Source organism: Lepidochelys kempii, chromosome 21, assembly GCF_965140285.1.
Source record: "Lepidochelys kempii isolate rLepKem1 chromosome 21, rLepKem1.hap1, whole genome shotgun sequence".
NCBI classification, from domain to species: Eukaryota; Metazoa; Chordata; order Testudines; family Cheloniidae; genus Lepidochelys; species Lepidochelys kempii.
Genome location: NC_136400.1, coordinates 12,127,765 through 12,151,609, shown reverse-complemented (window position 1 = coordinate 12,151,609; position 23,845 = coordinate 12,127,765). Strand labels below are relative to the sequence as shown.

General features: G+C 49.6%; 2 protein-coding genes across 3 annotated transcripts in view; one reads left to right on the top strand and one right to left on the bottom strand.

The window, feature by feature from the left end:
* Positions 1–579, bottom strand: TMEM217 (transmembrane protein 217). Its single transcript, XM_073320410.1, has one exon. The coding sequence runs from the start codon at positions 577–579 to the stop codon at positions 1–3; it is 579 nt and encodes a 192-aa protein (XP_073176511.1).
* A 14,847-nt stretch (positions 580–15,426) lies between these two features.
* The window catches only part of TBC1D22B (TBC1 domain family member 22B), a 37,205-nt gene continuing 28,786 nt past the window's right edge, over positions 15,427–23,845 (top strand). The window contains exons 1-3 of one of the 2 annotated variants that reach the window (XM_073320224.2): positions 15,427–15,697; positions 21,512–21,568; positions 22,686–22,990. In XM_073320224.2, coding sequence (XP_073176325.1) covers positions 15,642–15,697; positions 21,512–21,568; positions 22,686–22,990 — 418 coding nt within the window. In that variant the 5' untranslated portion in view covers positions 15,427–15,641. The remainder of the gene's footprint in view (positions 15,698–21,511; positions 21,569–22,685; positions 22,991–23,845) is intronic. The other variant, XM_073320223.2, reaches the window with a different exon arrangement.

The window sequence follows — 23,845 nt, the reverse complement described above, 5'->3', positions numbered from 1 at the left end:
TCACACGCCTTTCCGAGCAATGGAGCTCAACCTAAACTTGGGCGGTTCTGACACGTTCTTAGAGATCCGCCTCAGCCTGAGCGACAGCCTTCCTTTCCCTTTGCTGTCAGTAATCAGCAGGGCATATGTGACAATGAAGGAGAGCCAGAAGCAATCCATGGGGATCCTGGTGGCCAGCCCAAACCACTCCAGGGGGCTGAGGGAAAACCAGGCTTCTTTGGAGACCTGGTAAGCCAGGGCCACGACGAAGCAGTTAGCCAGGTCGTAGAAGGTGATCCATGCGACATAGGCGAACAACCCCCTGTAGTGCCGCTTGTGGACTGAGTAGATGAGGAAGACACACACCGGGTAGGTCATGATGGCCAGCGTGATGGCTGTATAGTAGCAATACGGTAGCATCTTCCCCAGCTTGGTCATGTTAAAGGGCTTGATTTGCGCCATGTCTGTCATTGCTCGTTCAAAGTGGCCAAACTCAAAGATCAGGTACATGTTGGTCACTAGGATCATGTAGACAGCAGCGACAATGGCCCCGGCCTTGGGGGTCATGCCACAGAACCCCCCCGGGCACAAGATGATCATGTTTTCTCCACAGGCAACTTCGCTGGCCAAGGAAACCGAAGGAGCGTCGCAGAGTAGAAAGGCAAGCGAGGAAAGACGTCGGCGGGGCTTGTGTTAGGTATGGAGCCAGTGAGCCCACGGCTGTGCTGGAAAGGAAAAGGATCAGGCTGAAACATCGTGTGGTGGGAGATCGTCGTTTGGACTCCCAAGGAGAATTGATTAGCGTGTGCGCACACACACACACCCTGTACCCCCATCTCACACACACACCCTGTAACTCCATCTCTCTCTCTCACTCTCTCACACACTAACCCCATCTCACACACACCCCATCTGTAACTCCATCTCTCTCACACACACACACCCACCCTGTACCCCCATCTCACACACACACCCCATCTGTAACTCCATCTCTCTCACACACACACACCCACCCTGTACCCCCATCTCACACACACCCCATCTGTAACTCCATCTCTCTCACACACACACACACACACACACTGTAACCGCATCTCACACACACCCTCTGTAACTCCATCTCTCCCTCTCTCTCACACACACCCCCTCTGTAACTCTCTCTCTCTCTCTCTCTCACACACACACCCTCTGTAACTCTCTCTCTCTCTCTCTCTCTCTCTCTCTCTCTCACACACACACACACACACACACACACTAACCCCATCTCACACACACACACACTAACCCCATCTCTCTCTCTCTCACACACACACACTGTAACCCCATCTCACACACACACCCTCTGTAACTCCATCTCTCTCTCTCTCTCACACACACACACACTGTAACCCCATCTCACACACACACCCTCTGTAACTCCATCTCTCTCTCTCTCACACACACACACTGTAACCCCATCTCACACACACACCCTCTGTAACTCCATCTCTCTCTCTCTCACACACACACACTGTAACCCCATCTCACACACACACCCTCTGTAACGCTCTCTCTCTCTCTCTCTCTCACACACATACACACACTAACCCCATCTCACACACACACACACACACACTGTAACCCCATCTCACACACACACCCTCTGTAACTCTCTCTCTCTCACACACACACACTCTGTAACTTCATCTCTCTCTCTCTCTCTCACACACACACCCTCTGTAACCCCATCTCTCACACACAGACACACAACTCTGTAACCCCATCTCTCTCTCTCTCTCACACACACACACACACACTGTAACCCCATCTCTCTCTCTCACACTGTAACCCCATCTCACACTCACACACACACACCCTCTGTAACCCCATCTCTCACACACAGACACACAACTCTGTAACCCCATCTCTCTCTCTCTCTCACACACACACACACACTGTAACCCCATCTCTCTCTCTCACACTGTAACCCCATCTCACACTCACACACACACACCCTCTGTAACCCCATCTCTCACACACAGACACACAACTCTGTAACCCCATCTCTCTCTCTCTCTCACACACACACACACACTGTAACCCCATCTCTCTCTCTCACACTGTAACCCCATCTCACACTCACACACACACACTGTAACCCCATCTCTCTCTCTCACACTGTAACCCCATCTCACACTCACACACACACACCCTCTGTAACCCCATCTCTCACACACAGACACACAACTCTGTAACCCCATCTCTCTCTCTCTCTCACACACACACACACACTGTAACCCCATCTCTCTCTCTCACACTGTAACCCCATCTCACTCACACACACACACACTCTGTAGCCCCATCTCACCAAGATTCCTGCTAAACCAAAACTTGGTTATGTCCCCCATGATCCTATGTGCTCTTGACCGCGTTCCACATCCCCCAACCCTCAAGTGCAGAGAAGGGTTCCCAGCCCCCTTAATCAACAACAAGCCATGCTCCTGAGCTCCTGCATTGAGAGACCTGCCTGCTGTAAAGGGGGCCCACTCTAGTCCCCTTTTAGAAACAGTGAAGGGGACAGGTGGTTGATTGCTCGAGTTCCTGTGGAACTAATTTTAATGCTGGTGAGATTAAATTTAATTGTGTTTACCGAATAATTAATGATGTTAGGTGCCTAAGCCCTTGCATAGGCCTCCTTATTATTTTAATCTCAATAACATAGAGTCTAGCAGTCTCCCAGCTGTTGGCAGCCTGGTGGATAGAGCACTTAGGAGATTTGGGTTCTACCACCTCTACCACTGGGCTGCTGGGTGATCTTGGGCAAGTCACGTCCCTCTCCGTGCCTCAGTTTCCCCACCTGTAAAATGGGGATAATGCTACTGTGCCCTCCCTTGTAAAGCGCTTTGAGAACGACAGATGAAAAGTGCTAGATTAGAGTGAGGTCTTTATTATTATTTCATTAAAATCACCAAATATATGTTGAATCAATTATTTGCTGCAGTGTAACCACTTAGCTCTAGATTGCAGGCCCCTTGAGCCAGCTCTATACTGACACAGACATTTAAAAAAAAAAAAAAAAAAAAAAGCATTGCAAAATAAAATAAAATAACTTAAAAGAAAAGGTGCAAAGCCAAGCCTGCAGGCTGACTCCTCAGCGGGGCTGAGCGCCCACAGCTCTCCTGGAAATCCACAGACCATGTTTTCCAGATTCATAAGAGCCCAGCAGGACCTGCTCTCTAGGCCAGGTTGACCAAATTAGCTCAGTGCTCAGAAGCTCCCATTGTGGTGCTCTGGCCAGATTTCTAGGCTATGACTGCCAGAAATTCCCACTGAACTCAAAAGGCCAAAGCCTGGAGCTTTAATCAAGCAAACTCCCATCAGTGTCAATGGAAGTTTGTTTGAATGGGGACATCCGGAAATAGGCCTTTCAATTTCGTCTCCATCTTTCATTCCCACCAACAGGAGGCATTTCCAGCCCCTCAAAGGTTAGACTCAGTGAGCAGGTCAGGGCTAACGTACCTCCTTCTGAGAGAGAAAAGGGAGGAGACCTGGTGGATGGATCGGCTGCGATATCTTTGCACCGGCTGGAAATGATGCCTCGCCACTGTGCCACGGACCTTAGCCGTTAATGGCTGAGAGACCATATACTCTTCCCATTGGGACCCTGCTCTGCTAAAGGAATAACTCCTCCAACTACTCAGCTCACCAGGAACCTATAAAGCAAAGGGAACACAGGAATTGCCAGATGGGATCAGAACCAAGGTCCATCTAGTCCAGGATCCTTTCTCCAACAGTGGCCAGTGCCAGATGCTTCAGATGAAGATGCAAACAAACAAACAAAAAACAGAAGGTAGCAGTGGGCTAATCTAACAGTTAGACACTAACTATGGCCAAACAGAAGGCACCTGACCCAAATATTGGCAGAAACCAAATTATCCACCTGCCTAGAGCCAGAAAAAGGTAAGCTGCTTCCCCCTGCTGGAGACCAGCACCTAGGACAGGGGCCTGGGGGAGGACTTGTCTCCATGGCCAAGAAATCAGTAGTGCCTCCTTGGTCTGTTCAGGCAATGAAGAGATTTTTGACCCCACATGGGGCAGGGATGTATTACTGCCAGCCCTAGATCCTGCACTTTAGGATGGGGAGTGACTCTGTTTGGCTTCCTCCCTTAAAAGAAGCTAAAAAGAATTCAGGCCCTCCCATCATGCACACTCTTAACAGATGCAAAGTTATGCACCTGCTCAAGTGTTTTCAGGATCAGGGCCTTAGATTATAGGTTCACTGGGGCAAGAACGGCAGTATTGTCAACTCCCATCATTTTATCTTCATTTTATCTTCATTAGAGACTTGCGATATTTGGTGTTTTTCTTAAAGCCCCAGCTCCTGGAGGCAAGTGATTTGGTGAGAATGTCGACTTCTGTTTAAAAAAAAATTTCTAGCCCTCATGGTTGTGGAGAAAATCCAGAAAACGTTACCCGAGTTCTGCCTAAAGGCAAGACAAAGAACCCATGTTTATTCATTTTAAAAACCATGATTTTTAAGCCAATCTCATAATTGTTGTGGCCTGACTCTCAATTACTCTGTACCACTGCGAATGTTTCCAGCTGGGAGAGTGGAACTAGTCTAATCAGTTTCACTTTCGGCCTCTGTGCCTTACCCCAAAGCTGCAAGGTTTGGGTGGCAAATCCTGCAGAGGAATTGTTAACAGCCACATACAAGTGGCTTTCATTGCAACTTTAAAAAAAATTTCTATCGAAGTCAGGTTTGAGCAATTCCCATTCCCCCTTTCCAAACTTTAAAAAAAAAAAAGTTCTGGGGGCCATCTTAGGTTGGTGTATGTGGATTCCAAAGGGACCCAAATAAATGGAAATCTATTAATTTGTATTACTGTATCCCTTCTGCCAAAGAGCGCCGTCCCAGACCACAGGGTACATTATGAGAGCGCCTGCAGGCCCCAATCAAGATCAGGGCTGTGTGAGTCTGTTTGTGTGGACTCTATTCTTATTTCTGTTGTGTATGTGGGGCCCAGGGCCCCATCGTGCTAGATGCTGCACATATATATACACAATAGACAACGCCTCTCCCAGAGAGCTGACAATCTCAACAGACAGGGCAGCAAAGAGTGGGAGAGAGGAAAGGTACAATTAGCCCCAGGTCACCCGTGAGAAACTGAGGCCCAGACAAACTTGCCCAAAGTCGCTGTTTGACAAGGGCTGTTATTCAGCTCAGGGAGCCTTTGACGGGGCTGCTATCATAGGAGCGAGGAGCTCCTTGCGGCACTGGTACCACTCCAGCACTGATCGAACATAAGATGGCCTGATAAGGTTTTATTCCAGCCTAGTCAACGGCTTCCTGAGGCATTCATGGACAACATAAGTACCAGTGCATCTGAGAGTGTTACGTGAGACGGCTTCCCAAGAGGGGGTGTCAGAGGATGACGGTATGGAGAGGGTAATATCTGGGAACTCTACTGGCAGGAAGTGCTTGATGAGAGAGGCCTGGTGGGAATGAATAAAGCCTCAGTGTTCCACTGTCTTGGCTCTTTCTCTCGTTTTATGCTGGAGCCATCAACAGTAAACAGCCTTTGGAACTGTATTTGTACAGCGCCTAGCACAGGGGGGCCCTGCTCCCTGGGCACGCCCCCGCCCACGGTACCAATCATAACTAATCATCATGAGCCGACGTACGCTCACTCGCCCCCCACGCTCCCTTAGCTGCCGGACCGTGTCTCGTCAGCTTCGTCTGAGAATCCTTCTCAATGCAAACCCTGGGCCAGCGTGAGCCCGGAGTAACTCTTGACTTCGCGGGCGTCGCATGTAGGCCAGAGCCCCTCTTCGCTTGGAGGCTTATACCGGCGTCACTGAAAGCACATCGGGCCTAGCATACCCGTCCGTGCCACACTGAGCGAGTGGCACCAGTTCCCCTAAATACTCCCTCCATTGGCCCTTACACTCACCCCCGCCAGCCGTAAATACCTGACCCCAGTGGGAGCTCCCTAACCGCTCGCATGCTTTTTATTCCGTCCCATCCCTCCCTACCATGGTTACCCCCAGAACCAGCGTTACCATAAACTTTGTAGTATTCCCTCCCCACTCTGTGCTTACTCGTGACGGACCTGGGCTGGAGACGAGGCTTTTGAGCTGAGGGCTGGAGTGATCTCTAGGACTTCTGGTTCTTTTAATGGGGGCTTCCTCCCTTCCCTCTTGCTCTGCTTCGGCCCGTGGCCAGCTTCCCCCCATCCTAATCTGTCAATGAGACTCAGCTGTGGAGGGCCTGATGGGGGAATTTAGTCTCAGTAGGGCCTTGCCTTCTCCACTGAGGCTGCTGACCAGGTGGCCTGAGTCACTGCTGGTTGTGGTGTTTGTGTGAAGCGAATGCCTGGCTGCTGGGAATTGGGCTGAGCCCCACCAAACTGATGTCACACAGGAATGGGGAGCTGGCCTCAGACAGCTGGAGCCTGGCTCCCTTTGCTGATCGGTGCCTTTCCTCAGCTTGCAGGTGGTATTTCATCCCCTTAGGTGCCTGAATGAGCTCATTAGAAAACCACGTCCCAGTTGCGGATGCTGAGCCCTTGACTATCTGTCTGCGAGTTCATTTGCCGGTCTAGCCCCATGAGGGCCCTCTGCCCTGGGGTGCATTTCACCTGTCATGGGAAAACCAGGATTTGGGCAGAATAAAACCTTAAAGTCAAACTTTTCCTCTCCCACCCTGCTGCGAGATGGCAAGTAAGGGATTAAAATCTGAGCACCACCTTCCTTTGGGGGGCAGTAATTGGGATGCTGGCTTAGCCCATCAGAGAGGAGGGGAATGTCTTGTAACTAGGGCTGATTTCATCGGAGTCGTTCCCAAACAATTTCCCCAAGGAACAAAGCCTGTGGGGCCAATCTGTGGAGAAACCAGAGGTAAAATTCCTAGTGAGAGGGAATTTTCTCTATCTCCTGTCCTGACCTATCCTCTCCATCCTCCTTATCACCCTATCCAGCCTGGATTGCGAAGGACCCAATTCAGTGACCACTGACATGAAAAGGAATCTTTCTACAGACTTCAGTGGGAATTGGGGCAGACCCTGAGCACTTAGACCAGATTGTCAAGCCTGTCCCCTGGTTCAAGGAGGTTACGTTCCCCGGGGCATGGTAAGCAGGCCTGATTTCAGAGATGCTGAGCACTTACAGCCCCCATTGGCTTCTGCTGCACTTACAGGTGCCTCATGCTTCTGAAATTCAGGCACCAAGGTGTCCCGAACCTGGAGGTGACCCGAGTCGATGGCCGCTTCAGAAACCATTGACCTTTGGACTCACTGTGCCAGAGTTTCCCCCTCTGCAAACCGGGACTAGTAATACAGATCTGACCGCCCGCTGATTATGAAGTTGTGAGGTTTCGTGCATTCATGGTTTGCAAAGGGCTATGAGCAAAGCGGTGTTGTCTCTCGGTGACGTGATTTGTGTTCACGTCGTTTGCGGTGCATGGTGAGTTTGCTAACCAGATGGAAGGGAAGGCTGAGCTCCAGCTGCAAAAGCTGGTTGCAGATTTTGATCAGCCTAATCTTTGGGGGGGATGTGTTTTGATCTCAAGTCTTTTCCAGCCCATTATAAAGAGAGGGGCCGTTTATGAAAGTGAGATGCCGACTGCCAGATGTTGAGGATTTGGAAGTGGCGGGGGGGCAGTGACTCAGGCTGATCGCTATGTAAGACGTCACAAGGATGATCACTGCTAGTACCTTGAGCCCCTGTTAGAAACAGGGCACGTTGGAAATAAGACATGCATTTGTCATAATGTGGGCGATTAACCACTGGCACAAGTGGCCAAGGGAAGGGGTGGATTTTCCATCTCTTGATGTTGTCCAATCAGCCCTGGGTGCCTTTCTGGGAGATATGCTTTAGCCAAACACAAGTTACTAGGCTCACTATAGGAGTATCTGCAGTTCTCTAAGCAGTGATTCGCAACTAAGGATCTGCAGCCCCCTGGGTAGCCGTGAGCAGGTTTCAGGGGATCTGCCAAAATAAACCCGGCTTCAGCCCCAGGCGGTGGGACTCGGGGAGGGAACGCTACCTCCGCCCCTTTACTCACCTCAGCAGGCCACCCTGCCTGTGGGTCAGCATCAGCAACGAGTTTCACACTAAGTAAGTAAAACAAAAATAATATTCTCTTTTTTTATTTTTGTACCTCTGTGGCACAGGTGGGCCCAGGAGTTTTTATAGCATGTTGTGGGGGCCTCAGAAAGAAAAAGGTTGAGAACTCATGATATAGAGGAGGTCAGACTAGGTCAAGGGTTCTCAAACTGGGGGTCGGGACCCCTCAGGAGGTCGCAAGGTTATTACATGGGGGGTCGTGAGCTGTCAACCTCCACCCCACACCCCATTTCGCCTCCAGCATTTGTAATGGTGTTAAATATATAAAAAAGTGTTTTTAATTTATAAGGGGGGGGTCACACTCAGAGGCTTGCTATCTGAAAGGGGTTACCAGTACAAAAGTTTGATAACCACTGGGCTAGGTGATTTAATGGTCCTCTCGGACCTTAAAGTCTATGGAAGTATGAAACTCTGAAGCTTTCTGTTCTAATAGGACTTAAGAGGAAGCATGCATGCCCCCTACTTTGCCCCTGCCTTGGAGAGGCTGATCTCGCTGCAGCTGGGAGCCACAACATTAACTTTCTCTTGGCTTTAAGTACTTTCCCCTGCTTGGCAGGGCGCAGGAAGGGGAACTGATTCTTGTCCCTTCACTTTTAGTCTTGCTCAGAAACGAAAGTTGGCCTTTGCCTTTGGCCAACTTCCAGCTGGGAGGCTCCTGCTGGCTGGTTCAGAAGAAAAGAGAAGCTCTGTAAGGTGTATAGCGCAGGGGAGTGTAGGTGTCCTGGCTTCTTATCAGCTGTAGAATTGCACTGCCCTCTGGTGTTAGCGTGTCCCATTGAGGCATTGAAACAAAGAGCCAGATTTTCATGTGCTCAGTGCTTGGGTCGTCTGAAAACCTGACCCCAGTGGTGTCTGCTGAGCTCTAGAAAATCTGTCCTCAGAATCCTTGTCTAACTTTAAAGAAGACACTTCCTCACTTGAATGTTCAAGAGAAACATGGGGGGCCATTCTCCTTCACCTCACACTGCATGTAAATCATTCACGCTCATGCACAGGGGGCCAGCGACGCCAGCAAATCAGCCCGCCAGCAGTTTATACTTACTTTCTGCTCACTTAGCCCTGGTGTAAGTGACCACGCCTGGTGCAGGGCAATGGAGAATCAGACCCATTCTCTTCTTGAATTGTTATACAAATAATAGCATTTTGCCCACCTAGAACACCTTCCTTCTCATGTCCTCACAGCACTTTTGAGAGTATCGAAGGAATCCTCTTGACACAGGCCTGCATTATTATCCCCACTTTACAGATGGGGAAACTGAGGCACAAAGCGGGGCAGTGACTTGCCCTCAGTCAGACGGACAGGTTGACACTTGAGTTTTTACCTTGAATAAATTGATTGCTAATTATCTCAAGGCAATTAATATATGTCTGCACAGGCCAGTTTGAATGCTCCCCAAATACATATTCCAGAATTGCAAATGTTTGTTTTGTTTTCAGCCTGTAACAAAAGTTTAGGGCAGTGATACTCAGACCTCAGTGGTTCAGGAGCGATCAACATTACTCAAAAGAGACACAGTTGTGTGAATGATGGGGAAATATATATATTATTCTCACAGCAAATAAGTTAATAACTTAGTGCAAGTCAGAAACTTAATTGGTTAATAAGGTAGTAAAAGCATCCTGATTGATTAATAACTTAGATTGGTTAATAATTCAGTCACACAATGTTTTAACACTGTGTGCTGCAAAGAGCTGCAGGAGACCCATTAAAGAACCACTCGTGGCTCGCAAGCCTCCGTCTGAGTCTCACTGGTTTAAGGAGGGTCCAGACTGGCCTTCGCAAAGGTCTTAGCTGCCTTGATGGACTCAAAGGAACAAACTTGAGCATGGGCCAGCGCGCAGATGAAGGTTATGACAGACAGTCCAGGAGGCCCAGCGTCCAGCTCTTTGCTTTAGCAGCCAAACCACCCCTCCTCATTGACTTACAAAACAAGCTAGGAGAAATAAACCTGGGTCCAAATTTTCAAAAGTGGCCGCCTTGGGAGACTTAGGACCTGATTTGTAGAGGCTCTGAGCTCCCTTGAGGGGATCGTGTCATTGAACATCATACGACAGGATCCGTTTTCAAAGGAGCTCGGCTTCCATTTAGAGACTCAAAAGCAGAGGCCATGGTTCTCAATGGGAGCTGTGAGGGGCTGAGCATGTCTGCAAACTTGGCCCCCTCCTTAGATGTCTACCCAGGAGCTGCACTCTCAGGAAACGTTGGCACCAATTGTGGGTGCTGAGGGCTTGAAAAAGCTGGCGAATAGTGCAGCCAGGCCAAGGGACAGAGTTAAGGGTGCCTGGGAAATGTTCGCTTTGGAACGCCCTGGCGTGGGGTGCCTGGCTTTGCAGCGTTTGTGTTCTCTTCATGAACACAGCGATTGTAATGCAATGTTTACGGTGTTGGATTTTGTTGTTTTTATTCTGAGAGAGAGAGGAAAAGAAAATTGATACAGAAAAGAAATTCCATAATGTGGAACTAGTTGCTGGGCAATGGTAAAGTGTAGAGTCCTGGACAAAGGTCCTGATCCGAAGTCATCAGAGAAGAAGGATGAGCCGGCGGTTACGGCATCAGTCTAGGAACTGGCCTCTGCTCAAGTCCCTGTTAGCTGGCTTAGCTGGCAATTGTATCCCTGCGGGAGGCAGCCAAAGACACATAGGAAATGCCAGGGTAAAGTCAGCACTCCAGCAAGTTTCCTGGGGCTGGCAAGCTTTTGCTGCAGGCTCCCACTGACCGCCTCTAACTTCACCCCTCCCATAGAGCAGGAAGCTTTCTTCCCTTCCCTCAACAGCAGATTCAGCACAAGTGTCATAAACCCCCTGGCTGATCAGCTCCTTGGAGAAGCAGCCACAAAACCTACACCCACCTAAAAACTAAAGCCCAGGAGCTCTATAGTCGGTACTTGCACCCCCGCTCCGCAGGACAGGGGCAGGGAGATCAACACGTCACTTGTATCACACATTCACATTCAGAAGATTTTCCCCCCTTTAAAAAAAAGGGGAGTGCATGGGGTGTTGGGGGAGGTATGGTTCTGCTTGTTTTTTAACCTTGGAAATATCAACAATGGAAAGTTCCTTCCTGCTCTTGGTGGATAATTCTTTGGAGATCTCAACTGTGTAGTGTCTCTTCCTTCCCCACTCCTTAATGGAAAGGTGTGGGATCTTTAACAAAGATGCCCCAAGTGTTTCTCCCACGTTTGAGTTCCATAGATCATAGAATATCAGGGTTGGAAGGGACCTCAGGAGGTCATCTAGTCCAACCCCCTGCTCAAAGCAGGACCAATCCCAAATTTTTGCCCCAGATCCCAAATGGCCCCCTCAAGGATTGAACTCACAACCCTGGGTTTAGCAGGCCAATGCTCAAACCACTGAACTATCCTTCCCCCCCTACAAGGCTAACAGCCCTCCAATCTCCAAGAGAGTTTCCGGGTTTAAAAAACCCCTGAATGTCTAATGTAAAACAAAAACAAGTGGGGGGGGGGGGGGAAGCTTCACTGAGACACAAACACATCCATCCCAGATGTTCCAAAAGAAGATCCAGGGATACAGATGAAAAACCAGGACATATGATGTATGTCTACACTGTAATGTAAGCCCAGGGTTAGTAGAACTTGAGTAAGCAGACACTGGGTTTGTTCACCTAGGGCTGGAGCATCTACGTTCATTGCTAACCCCATTTTAGGAAGTGTTGAACCCTAGGTCCCAACCTGAGGCTCCAGCATCTACATTGCATTGTGCAGGCTTGACTCCCACCATCCATATCCCAGACTTCCTAGCACCCTCCCAGAAGGTGGCCACTCTAGCCCTTTGTTCATGATGCATTGTGGAAAAGTTAACTGTTCACCATACTTGACTGTTCAGAGGACAAAGAAAGTCGACCCCTGCGATTGTGGGATACTTTTGGTGGGCTCCAGTCCAGTGGGACTGCATCCGCACTGAAAAGCAATAGGGCTTGAATCCCTGTGTCCTGACTTGACACAGACTCAGACCCTGCACACCTGAAGGGTCCTGGGTCCGAGCCCTGGGTCAGTGCAATTTCTGTGTAGATGAAAGGGGGGTTAGGCTTGAGCCTGAGTTCAAAATCTGGGTTGACATTGCAGTGTAGACATGCCCATGGTCACTTTAGGTATGTTAGGTGTATGGAGGGTATCTTCAGATTTGGGGTTTAAGCTCAGGTCCATCTGACTGCCTGCAAAGTTGCATTTGAGATCATTTTAGTTAGCACGTTCCAGCACATTCTTATTTGCTAGTGAACACCATGTCACGGAGTCCCCGGGCGATGCTCTGGAACTGCTCCCTGCAAAGCCAGGCAGGACTCAGGGGGAGTCTCCTCTCTGGGAGCATACTGTCTTCAGGGCAAGAAGCTCACACACGGCTTCCACCTTCCTGAGTCCGACCTCGGAGCATTCAGCCTCCTCTGCTCCTCCGTGTGCTTCCCACAGCGAGTCCGCCCAGGCGGGGTCCTGGGGAAGCCAGAGGGTCCTGCCCCCCAACTCCGCAGTCAGACGTGACTCTTAGCCAGCCAGTAAAACAGAGGTTTATTAGATGACAGGAACATGGTCTAAAACAGAGTTTTTCGGTACAGAGAACAGGACCCCTCAGCCGAGCCCATTTTGGGGGCAGTGAGCCAGACAACCGCATCTGCACTTCACTCCACGTCCGGAGCCAGCCCCAAACTGAAAACTCTCTCCAGCTCCTCCTCCTCTGGGCTTTGTCCCTTTCCTGGGCCAGGAGGTCACCTGATCTCTTTGTCTTCAACCCTTTAGCTGTCACCTTGCAGGGGGGAAGGGCCAGGCCATCAGTTGCCAGGAAACAGGGTGCTGGCCATTCTCTGTGTCCAGACCCCTGCACACAGCTGCCCTCTAGGGCTCTGCAATGATCATACACCCTTATCCCACCACCTAGATACTTAAGAACTGCATAGGGGAAACTGAGGCACCCCCACAATATTCAGAGAAAACATTAAGAACAGTCCCACTTCGTCACACACCAGCCTGAAGGAAAAGGAGCTTCTTTGCCCTGCTTCTCTTCTCACGTGCGCCTGTGTAAATCAGGATGCGATTCCACTCGTGGCAAAGCAATTGCCCTGACGTGAAATCAGTATAAGAGAAGGAACATGCAATCAAGCTGGGAATACACCTGCTGCCTGGACCAGGTTTCTACTTAAAGAGAATCTGTGGAATTTTCCTCCCTAAAATAGCACAAGTGACAGTGGATGGCATTAGATGAACGGGGGGGGCGGGGGGAGGGGTGGTTGTTCCCAAAGTGGTATCATGGTGAGCAATTGCTGTACTACAAGAGAAAAAGATGGGGTGAAAGCTCAAAATGTTTGACAAGGATCAGCCTACGAATGAATGTTAGGGACTTCCCAAACAAAGCAATGATTCAGAATGCTCTGCTCATTATGCACAAAAGCATTTTGGACTAAACACAGGTTTCTGTTCAGAATGACTACTGGTAGCACCTGCCTGTGTCCCTACATATGGGTTTTATACTGCCGCCCTTCACCATAATATCTGAGAGCCTTCCACATAAAATCAAGAGTGTTAGCACAGTCCCTAGTCAATTACATGAACAATCTGGCACTTCACCCTTTTCAGTCAAAACTCTGCTTGGGGGAGAGTGGTTGTTTTTGGAGGGTTTTTTTAGATTTTATTAGTTGACTTAGTTCTATGCATCCGATGAAGTGAGCTGTAGCTCACGAAAGCTTATGCTCAAATAAATTTGTTAGTCTCTAAGGTGCCACAAGTCCTCCTTTTCTTTTTAGTTGACTTTGTTAGTTAATTACTGGTTTGGGATGTCTGCTTTGAGTGTCATTCCTATGGAAGGTTTCAGAGTAGCAGCCGTGTTAGTCTGTATTCGCAAACTTCTGTATGCTCGGACCCTTGTTGTTTTCTCAAATTGAAATAGGTTTTATTTGGTACTGGGTCTACATGCCACAGGTGCAGATTGCTTAGCTTGCTTAGTTTCCTGTTTGTCCAGTGCTGGTCATTTTGTTGTTGTAAACCTTCATGAATTGTTATTAAACATATAGGAAATAATCACAACAAATGCTCCTGAAATAGGCTCATTTTTACACTTTTATTCTTCAAATAATCCAAGAGCTTCTGGGGACTGAAACAGCCTCTGGACTCCTGCTGAAAGTTGTCCCCTCCCCACTGAAATCTGAAAGGGCACCGCAGCTTTCTGTGAGTTCCTTTTTTACCATCCTGTAGAATTCTATAGCAGAGTTATAATTATTTATCGCATTTAATCGGATGGTTCAAAAACACGATGGAAAAGTTACCAATTTCTATTACATTCGATAACATTTTCACAAGGAGAGAGAAATGTTTGTTTATATAATTGCCATGCATACCCATCCATCTGACCTATTTTTTGATTTGCCTAGCCGTATGTACTGTGCTCATCACCGGGATAACTGAGCGCCTTACAAGTTTTAAAATTTGCATTACCATTTTCCTTGTGTAACCCCACTTGCATGGGCAAAAAAAGATTTTTTTTTAAGGTTGGGCAAATCAAGGTGGATTTCCACCACGATTCCAAGAGGCACACGATCAACCTGGGAGTTGTGTTTTTGATGCAATCCAGGATTCAGCCCCAAACCACTCAGGTCCTAGAACTGAAACATCTAAGACATTTTTATGCTAATGGAGAAAGTGCTTCCCCCCACCCCGACCCCCACCCCACTCTCAGCTGAAAGTGTCAGAATTTGGAATGTTTCCTGTCCAATTTAACTTAAAATAAATAAAAACAAACTGTCATTGGGCAGAGGCCAGAGGTGGGAAGTTTCAGGGCTCCCCAAGGCAAAGTTACAAGCACCTGAAAAGGGGGGTGATATGGAAACATTGGTTGGACTTGAATCATAGGGGACCCAGCAGGAGCCCGCCAGCTTTATCACCCACTCCCTCCCAGTGCAAACAGTTTGATCCTACATCACTCCCTCCTTCTCAGTGCAGATGGCTTAACCCTCTCCACCTATCCTCCCCCAGCGAAGATGGTTTAACCCACTCCTTAGTTTAATCCCACTCCACGCCGCGTCTGGGGCGCATGGCTTAACCCTCTCCTCCCCAGTGCAGAGCGTGTAACTCCCTCCAAACGCAAATAGTTTAACACACTCTACCCCTCCTCTTCAAGGCAGAAAATCTACCCTATTCTCCCACTCCTCTCCCAAGCAGAGTAGCTTCTCCCTTTCCCAATCAGTGGAGGTGATTTACCCGACCCCTTCCCCCTCCTCAGTGGAGATGGTTCACTCCACTCCAGCGGAGATGGTTTATTCCTCCCTGGCCGCAGATGGTCTCTCCCGCCTCTCGCGGCCCCGCCCCTCTGCCCGGACGCCCTCGCTTCACGACCGGGCCGGATCCCGGCTCAGGATTGGCCGAGCCGGAGGCCGCGGGGCCAGGAAGCCAATGGCCGGGGTGGGCCCTCCCGGATCCAAAATGGCGGCGCCGGAGCCTGGCAGCGGGGCCTCCGGAGGGAGGAGGTGAAGCGGCCTCGGCCCGCGGCTCCGGGACCTGCGGCCCCTGCTTGTCCCCCCGCCCGGAGCCGGCCGGGGCCCGGCCCCAGCGCCCGCCATGGCCGCGGAGAGCAGCAGGCAGTTCTGGAAGCGGAGCGCTAAGCTGCCGGGGAGGTGAGTGCGGCCGGGGGCACCGGACAGCGGTCCCGGTCTCGGTCGGTGACCCCCCACCTTCCCCGGGGCTCGGTCCCGGTTCCGGTCCCGGTCCCGGTCGGTCGGTGACACACCCACACCTCAGACTCGGTCCCGATCCTGATCCTGGCTGGTCGGTGACCCTTCCCCTCTCCCTACACACACTCCTTCCCCCTGCCCTCTGATGGGTTATCGATACTAAGTGGTGATCTCCCAGCCCGGGCAGGGGGCACCCCCTTTTTCCATCCGTTCTTTGGGAGAGTGGGGGGCAGGATGGTTGTTATTGCTTTGTCGGTGCCAAATTTCCCCCGCCCCCCCAGCTCATGCATGAGTGGAGTTGGGCAGCTTGTCCAGGGAGGGAGAAAGAAGCCGACCTCTCTAATAGTCCTCCTGATTGATCCTGTCGTATCGATGAACTCCTGTTCATCTGCAGCCTGGGCCTAAGAGGAGGGGACCTGCTTGAGAACGGGATTCACTTCCCACTTCGATTTGTGGGTATCGGTAATCTGTATCCCTGCCCCCATGAGGCTCCTGCAAGGGAATGGGAGCCAGTGACAAAAGAGGAGTTTAGGAGCCAGTTAACTAAACTCTTGTCCACCTGCTTCTCTCCCTTCCCCCCCCCCCCATTCAGTGGGGGAAGCTAAGCAAGAGGAGGAACAATTTGGGCTGGATATTGTGGGGTGAGGAATCAGCAAGTCTTTTCTCTTTCATGCCGTATCCAGGAGCGAGACAGGTAGGAGGCAATGTGGAGAGGGGCTTACTGGACATCCAAAGGGCAACTTCAGAGCTGAGGGGCATACAGTGCCCCCTCCCCGGCAAATGTTGAAGCAGAAGCCCTTCACCTCCCCCTCCCTTCCTCTTCCCCCCCCCCCCCATACAATGCCCTGGAGGTTTCTCCTTGAACAGCAAAACCTATCCTTGCCCCCAAGCAGACAGCAGAATGGGTGGCCTTGGATCCCCATGAGACTAATTCATTGGACTCCCCTTAAACTCTGCTTCCATTGAGGGTTTGTCCTCAGGAAGTGTCAGTGACAGTCTATGGGGGTACCTCCCCCACCTCACTTCCTCTGGGTGGGGAGCAGCAAGGTGTTGCTTCCTTTAGAGCAAGGGACGCTTACTTATAGGGAGAAATGCACAAACCACTGCATTAAAATAGATTTATGAGAATGGGGGGCAGGAAACCTGCCCTGGAGAGAGGCTCCTCCTGTGTGGTTTTGAGAAGAAGGTTCCCATAGAAAAACACACAGCAAATCCCCAGGAGAAAGGGAAAAGGTTGGGGAATTTCACTGACCTCCATGTGAGGAGTATTACAAGGTTAGGTTAAAGTCTGAGGAGTTCATGTGGGCTTCATGGTTTCTACACCCCCATTAATCTCATCTTGACCCTGCAATCCCCTCCTGGTGTGCAAATGCACAGCCTTTGAAATGCTTAGCTGGCTTTAAGTCCTGCTTGGCCAGTTAATTCTCTTTCCTTCTAATGCGCTCTCACTTTCACTTGCTGTCCCTGCTCAAACTCAGGTTGTTGGGACAAACCAGGTCAGGGAAGGGGGGGGGTGTGAAGCTGCAGACATAACCCACAACTCCTCCTTTCCTTCTGGAAAATAAATTCCACAATGTGTAAGCACGTGTCTTTAAGTGTAATCTTACTATCTGGTACATTCTTTATCGGGAGTCCACATCCTTCCTGTGAAGAGGGGTGGTCTTTAAGATAACAAGTCTCTTCCATCTTTAACCACTTTGAGCTCAACTTTTGAGAGCTTAACCAGGCAAACCGGTTTGGGGACAGAACTAGGAACCAGCCAGCCCAGACAAGAAATCCAGACTTCACAAGGTATTGGATAAACTGTTCCTCTTGCCCAACAGGCCAGCGTACTAATATTCTATCAATTCCAGCAGTGTAATGTGGGAATGTCTCTGTTCTTAAATCTTGCTCTGAATCACCCCCATTTTGATGTTGTCCCTCTTGGCAGGTCAGTGGATAGTAGAGGAGGGAAAAAGGAGATGCTAGGCTTATGGCCTCAGGAGGTTAAGGTTATTTAAGAGTTGCTTAACCAAACCTTCTGGGGTCTTTTCCTGTGTGTTTGCTGGCTCCTTCCCTCGGTGCTGATCACCCTGGAAGGGACTGGAGATGGAAGCACTCATGCTTTCTTCATCCACCAAATCTCAAATGTAGTGCTTTTCATCTGTAGATCTTAAAGCGCTTTGTGGATGGTATCTTTCCCATTTTTAGAAACTGGGGTGTTAAGGAGGGGGGGTATTGAGGCATAAGAAAGGTGAAGTGACTTGCCCATCATCACCCAGCTGGCAACATCCCAGACTGAGTCTGCCAAGCCACATGGCCTCTCAGATTAGACAGGCTGGTTCAATGGCACATCAACATTAAAAGGTTACTGCTGTCAAGATAAAATAAAATCAGATGCAAAGAGACTGTATGGGGGGTTTTCCTGCTAATAAATGATTGCCATAAATTATTACATTGGGAATAATGAATTTAGTTAATTTCTTGGATTTTGTTCAGTGAAACAAGATTGGTCAGTTTCACTTGTTCTCCTGCACATGGCTTGGTGTCCAGGTTTCCCCTGCTATAGGGAGAGGTTCTCTAGGGCACTGGGAAGTTTGGGACCCGTGCTTAGGGTTTTAATAATAAAGAGAATAAAAATGTTAAATATTTTGAGTCACTGACAGCCTTTTTGGTTTTTTACTTTCTGCTGAGGTATTGGCAACCCAAGCAATCTTATCTGTTTATAGACAGTAGACCCTAGAGGCCTCTGCTGAGGTCAGGTCCCCATTGTGCTAGGCACTATACATGAATGTGGTGAGAGAGGCCCCGCCCCAAGTAGCTTCCAATTTAAACAGACAAAGGTGGGAGAGTGAAGAGAGGCACAGAGAGATAAAGTGACCTGAGCTGCTTTGTGACCTTGGATGGTGGCAGAGATGGGAACAAAGCATAGGTCTCCTGAGCCAGTGCCCTATTCACTGCATGCCTCTGTTGACTCAGCCTTTCACTAGTGGAGCAGAGAACAAGCAAGTGAAACTGACTAGATAAAGTGGAATTGATCACACTAGTTTCACTAGCTAAGTTGATGACATTTCCTTTTTCAATGCAACAAAAGGAAATGAAATCTGAACATTCCATGAAAACATTTGAGAGCCTCCACTGAAGGGGACTTCATAATGGCCAGATCCTCCTCGCTTTTGAAGCCAATGGGAACAGGATCAGACACTAAGGACTGAGTATTATTACTTTTCAGTAGTCCCATGTTGGTTGCTAGGCTATTCCCAGTCTTGTTCTGGATATTTTTATATCTCTGGCTGTCTCAGGCAGAGTATTGATGTGACTGGCTCTTGAAGCTGATTTTTACATAGATTTTCCTATCCACCTCTGCAGAAACTCTAACCACTATAAAATCAGAGCTAACTGGAGTCATTTTCAGCAGTTCTATAAGTAGTCCTGTTAAGGGAAGTCCACAGTGTCCTCAGCTGGTCCTTATCAGAGTTATGACCTAGTTTACTGGCTGGGGATGGCCACCTAAGGAAACAAGGTTTTTTTTTCTTTAAAGTGGAAGGAAGCTCATGGAATTGCCAACATACCCTAGAAGTCAACCCCGTTGTAGCTTTCTCCTTGGGAGTGTTTGTTTCTTCCTCACTCTGCCATTTATATCATCCCATAATAAAAGGACAAAAGGTTCAGCCAGTGAAATGAACAGCATAACAAACTAAAGGAAATGCTGCTTTTGTGTCATCCTGTGGAACTTGCTGCTGCAGGAAGCCAATGTCAGATACTGCCGCTAGCTTCCCAAAGGGGGCTGGGAAATACTTGCCCAATAACATTTTTAGCTGTTATATGAAAATAACCCAGGCTTTTGGGTTACGTTTTCAGAAGTGACTAGTGATCTGGGTTGGGTTTTGGTATTGGGTGTCAGACTCCCCCCTCCCCTTAAGATGACTCCCAGAGGGTGCACTCACTCAAAAGTTTAGGTCTGTACTTCTGAGTATTAGCTGCTTGCAACCACAGCCAGCCTGAGGCGGGATCCTAGTTTTGAGAGACCAGTGGTGTGTTCCCAAAGGGGACTCCAATATTCCTGTGTCAGTCTTTTCCCAGTGCCCTTCCTGTATGTAAATGAGGATCCTCTCCAAGAAGGAGCACGTGGATTCTCTGTGTTACACTTGACACTGATCTGCGTACAGAGGGGCAACTTGATGAGCTTTGTAAAACTCATGTTAAGCTTTAAAACAATTTGTCTGGGTTCTCCTGGCCTCTGAAAGAAACCGATCTGAGTCATTTGTCAGCAACATCAATCTCATTTTGCCCTGGATAATCTGCTCATCGTCTCCACCAACACAGCCACCTATGTTTAATGGCCATCCTGACACCTAGATCTTAATTAGCCAGCAAATTTCTTCCCAGCCTAATCACTACTGGGGAAATACAGCTAGCCTTTGTAGGCTGAAAGATGGGAGTTGCTGATGCAGCAAAGAAAGCCCATGCTAGGTTTCGTCACCCATTGCTTTTCTTGGGTTTAGGGCCCATTGTCGCCATGTGCCTTTACTGCAGCTCTTCTGTTCGCTCTTCTGTTTGTTTCTCCCTTCTGCCACGTACGTCCTGCCGCCTTCCCCCTCCCCTTAGCCAGATAGTTCCCAGCACTGAGCGCATTCTCGAGCTGCAGCCAGACTGCATTCTCCCTCCTGTACCGCAGGGTCCAGCTCTCTGTGCCGCTGGCTCTGCCTGGAGTCATCAGCTCTATCCGGAGCTGGTGAAAGCGATTGCAATTCCATTGGTTTAGGTGGAGCTCAGTCTGCTTACACCAGCTAAGAATGGGCCCTGCTGTTAAGTAAGGTATGTGACGTATGTGCAGAGGGATGGGGTTTGGTTATTGAGAGAACCATCCTCCGGGAATGCTTGTGCTTCTCAGAGCATTGGCGTGGAGGCAGACCGAGCAATAAGCCTGGATGTTGGAAGGGGAGTGGGCTGGGGACATGTATAACTAGCCTGAGTCTTGGCTAAACATTGGACTGAATCCCCTACTGCTCTGTGGAAATTGCCTTGGGGATCTTTAAATTGCCTGTGAAACTAGCGATATCCTCATTTTAACATCTGTGAAGGCTAGGCCTCATTGCATAGCGGTTCAGAGCTTCATAGCATCCTTGCCCCCTTTGAATGAGGGGAGTGTTAGTCTGTTCCACAAGTACAGAGCCCGAGGCACGGCGGTGAAGTTACTTGCCCAGCCATCCCTGACCAAGCTGGGACTTGAGCTCCAATCACGCTTCTCAGTGCAGTGTTTTCCTCGTAACTTTCTGCACTGCTCAGCAGCAACCGAGAACCTAGCACCTTGTGGGGAGCTCAAATCCCCATCTTTCTCTCCAAGACACGAGCGTGCTAATGGCTGTAATACTTTGCCCTTTGCTAAGCACTTTCATCCAAGGCTTTCAAGGCATAACAAACTAGGCCTCTGATGCCCCATTGATGTAAATAACTGTTGGCCTGAATTTACAGGTGAGGGAAACGGAGGCTCATACTCAAGCAATGAATTGGTGACACAGCCAGGCATAGAACCCTAATGCCCAATACACCGCCCCCTCCTTCCCAGCTGAGCCAGAGTGCGGCTGATAGTTTAGTGTCTTTTCTGCTCTCGGAAAGAATAAACCTTCAGCTGACTGTGGCTCTTTGATCAAAGGCTTTGAACTTTGAATCCCATTGAAGTTGCTTGAGGCTTCCAAGAACAGCTGAGGAATGTGACCCTGTCCGACGCTGAGGCAATTATTCGCAAATCTTCTGTGGCTTTTGTTTCCCCTGCAGTATTCAACCCGTCTATGGAGCCCAGCATCCTCCTCTGGATCCCCGGCTCACCAAAACGTAAGTGTCGCATCTCCCTGCCCCCGTCTCACCGAGCTCTGTTTCCATTGGAGGGCTTGCTTTGCTGGGATGTTCTCTGTCCCTTCTTGGGCGGGGGCTCTCCAGAGTTCCCGTACTCCCTTGTAGCCATGCACCGGTAGGTCATCTGTTTGACTCTGACCCACATTCCCAGTTGATGGCTGTTTGGCTTGTGTGAAATGAGCCCATGGCCTCACCTTAGTAGCAAGGAATCCGCATCATATAACTACTGTCACAGCCACCCCCTTGGGTGCTGTCAGCAGAAGAGACCAAGGATTCCTTGGGTGATGGTGACTGACCTCCCCCTTTGCTCTTAGAGGGGATCCCTCCCGGGCAATAGGGAGGACCTGGGAACCACATCTCTGCTGCTTCCCCTGCTGTCTCTGCCCTGTCAGTGGGCAGCACTTCAGCCCCTAGGACTGTCAAGTCAGCACGTTTCCCCAGCACTGAAAGGGAGACTTTATTGCCTGGCTTTGGCTCCTTATCACGGTGGACTTTGACTCGTGGAGCTTGAAGGTAGTGGGAGCGCTCTCCCTGTGTCTGAAATCATCAGCAGGCCAGTCTGGCCTGCAGTTGTATCCTGCGTGTGTGAGCACAGAGCTGCTCCTGTACATCTCCCTGGGTTGAATTTATCCATTATTTTTCCTGTTCTTGTATGCGGCTGAGGCAGTTGCAAGCCTAGGAGTGGCCTCATGCAGCCTGGAGCTCAATCAGTTCCTCTCCTTTGCCCGGCTGGGTAGAGTAGATAGACTTGAACACCTTCCTGATAGGAACGGTTAGGTTGGTACATTGGTCTTCCCTGTGTTGAGACTGTACCAGCTTTGTTTTGCCTTCCAGTGTTGTACTTGCCGTGGGGGTTGCTTGGAGGGATTTCATGCGTTCCTTAGTTCATGCCTAGGAAGGAGGGAGGAGATGGTACCATGGGATGAAGAGGCATTGCGGGGTATACCAGAGGGTAAAGGGAAGGAAGTATTTGGAAGGGGAAGGGATTGTACCACGGGAGGAAGAGAAGAGGGTACATGGAATGGGCTTGTGGGAGGAGTAAGGAGCTTGGGGTTGGCTCTTTCCGTGGCATTTACCCTCTGTCCCTGACTCCCAGCTTCATTAAGGAACATTCCAAGGGCAATGCGCTGCCCCTGAAAAATAAGAAGGCCTCTAGCTTTCACGAGTTTGCACGCAACACCAGTGATGCCTGGGACATCGGCGATGATGAAGATGAAGACTTCTCCTCCTCTTTCCAAACCCTGAACTCTAAAGTAGCCAAGGCCACGGCAGCCCAGGTGCTGGAGAACCACAGCAAGCTGCGTGTGAAACCCGAGCGGGCACAGTCTGCTCTCAGCGAGATGCCAGCCAACTGCAAGGTCATCAAGTCCAGCAGCGAGGCCCAGCTGTCCAGATCACCTGGTAAGAGAGCCTCTCTCCAGAGGCAGTCACCAGTCTGTTGCTCATATGCTATCCTAGCTGTCTGCCTTTGAAGCTAGTGCCCACATGCTGTATTGGTTGACTGTGGAATTCAGCCTCCAGCTACTAATTTCAAAGCTTTGGTTTGCCCAGGTGATCCTCCATTCTATTCCAGTGCTTCAAATCTAGGCCATCTGATTCAGCCTTGTCAGAGATGCTCTGCCTATGGCTCTTTGGAACCCCATGTGCTGCTCTTGGAATCTCTGGGCCAAATTCAGACCTTTCCTAAGCGGATACAGCTCTGGTGGAGTTGCGCCCACTTGGAACAGGTCGGAATGGGATCCTTTGAGTCTGATGGGACGCTTTGCCTTGTTCCTAGCCTGATTGCCCAGCCGGAGCGCTGTACTTGGTGCACTAGATTAACTCCTCTGGCTTGAGTGTCTTGCCACATCAGTGCTGCACCCTGGTCTGATTCCAGGCATGTGACTGCTTTATCTGTCAGTGTCTGATCAGAGGCTGCAGGGTGACAGGACACTAGATGGGGAGGGCTCTGAGTTACTACAGAGAATTCTTTCCCAGGTGTCTGCCTTATGGGTCTTGCCCACATGCTCAGGGTCTAACTGATTGCCAGATTTGGGGTCAGGAAGGAATTTTCCCACAGGTCAGATTGGCAGAAACCTTGTGGGGGTTTTGCCTTCCTCTGCAACATGGGGCATGGGTCACTTGTGGGTTTAAACTAGTGTAAATGGTGGATTCTCTGTAACTTGAAGTCTTTAAACCTTGATTTGAGGACTTCTGTAACTGAGAGGTTGGGGGTCTATTCCAGGAGTGGATGGGTAGGTTCTGTGGCCTGCGATG

Bases quoted from the DNA above. Each gene is read 5' to 3' on its own strand.
- TMEM217 (XM_073320410.1), bottom strand. From the start codon at position 579: ATGATCATCTTGTGCCCGGGGGGGTTCTGTGGCATGACCCCCAAGGCC.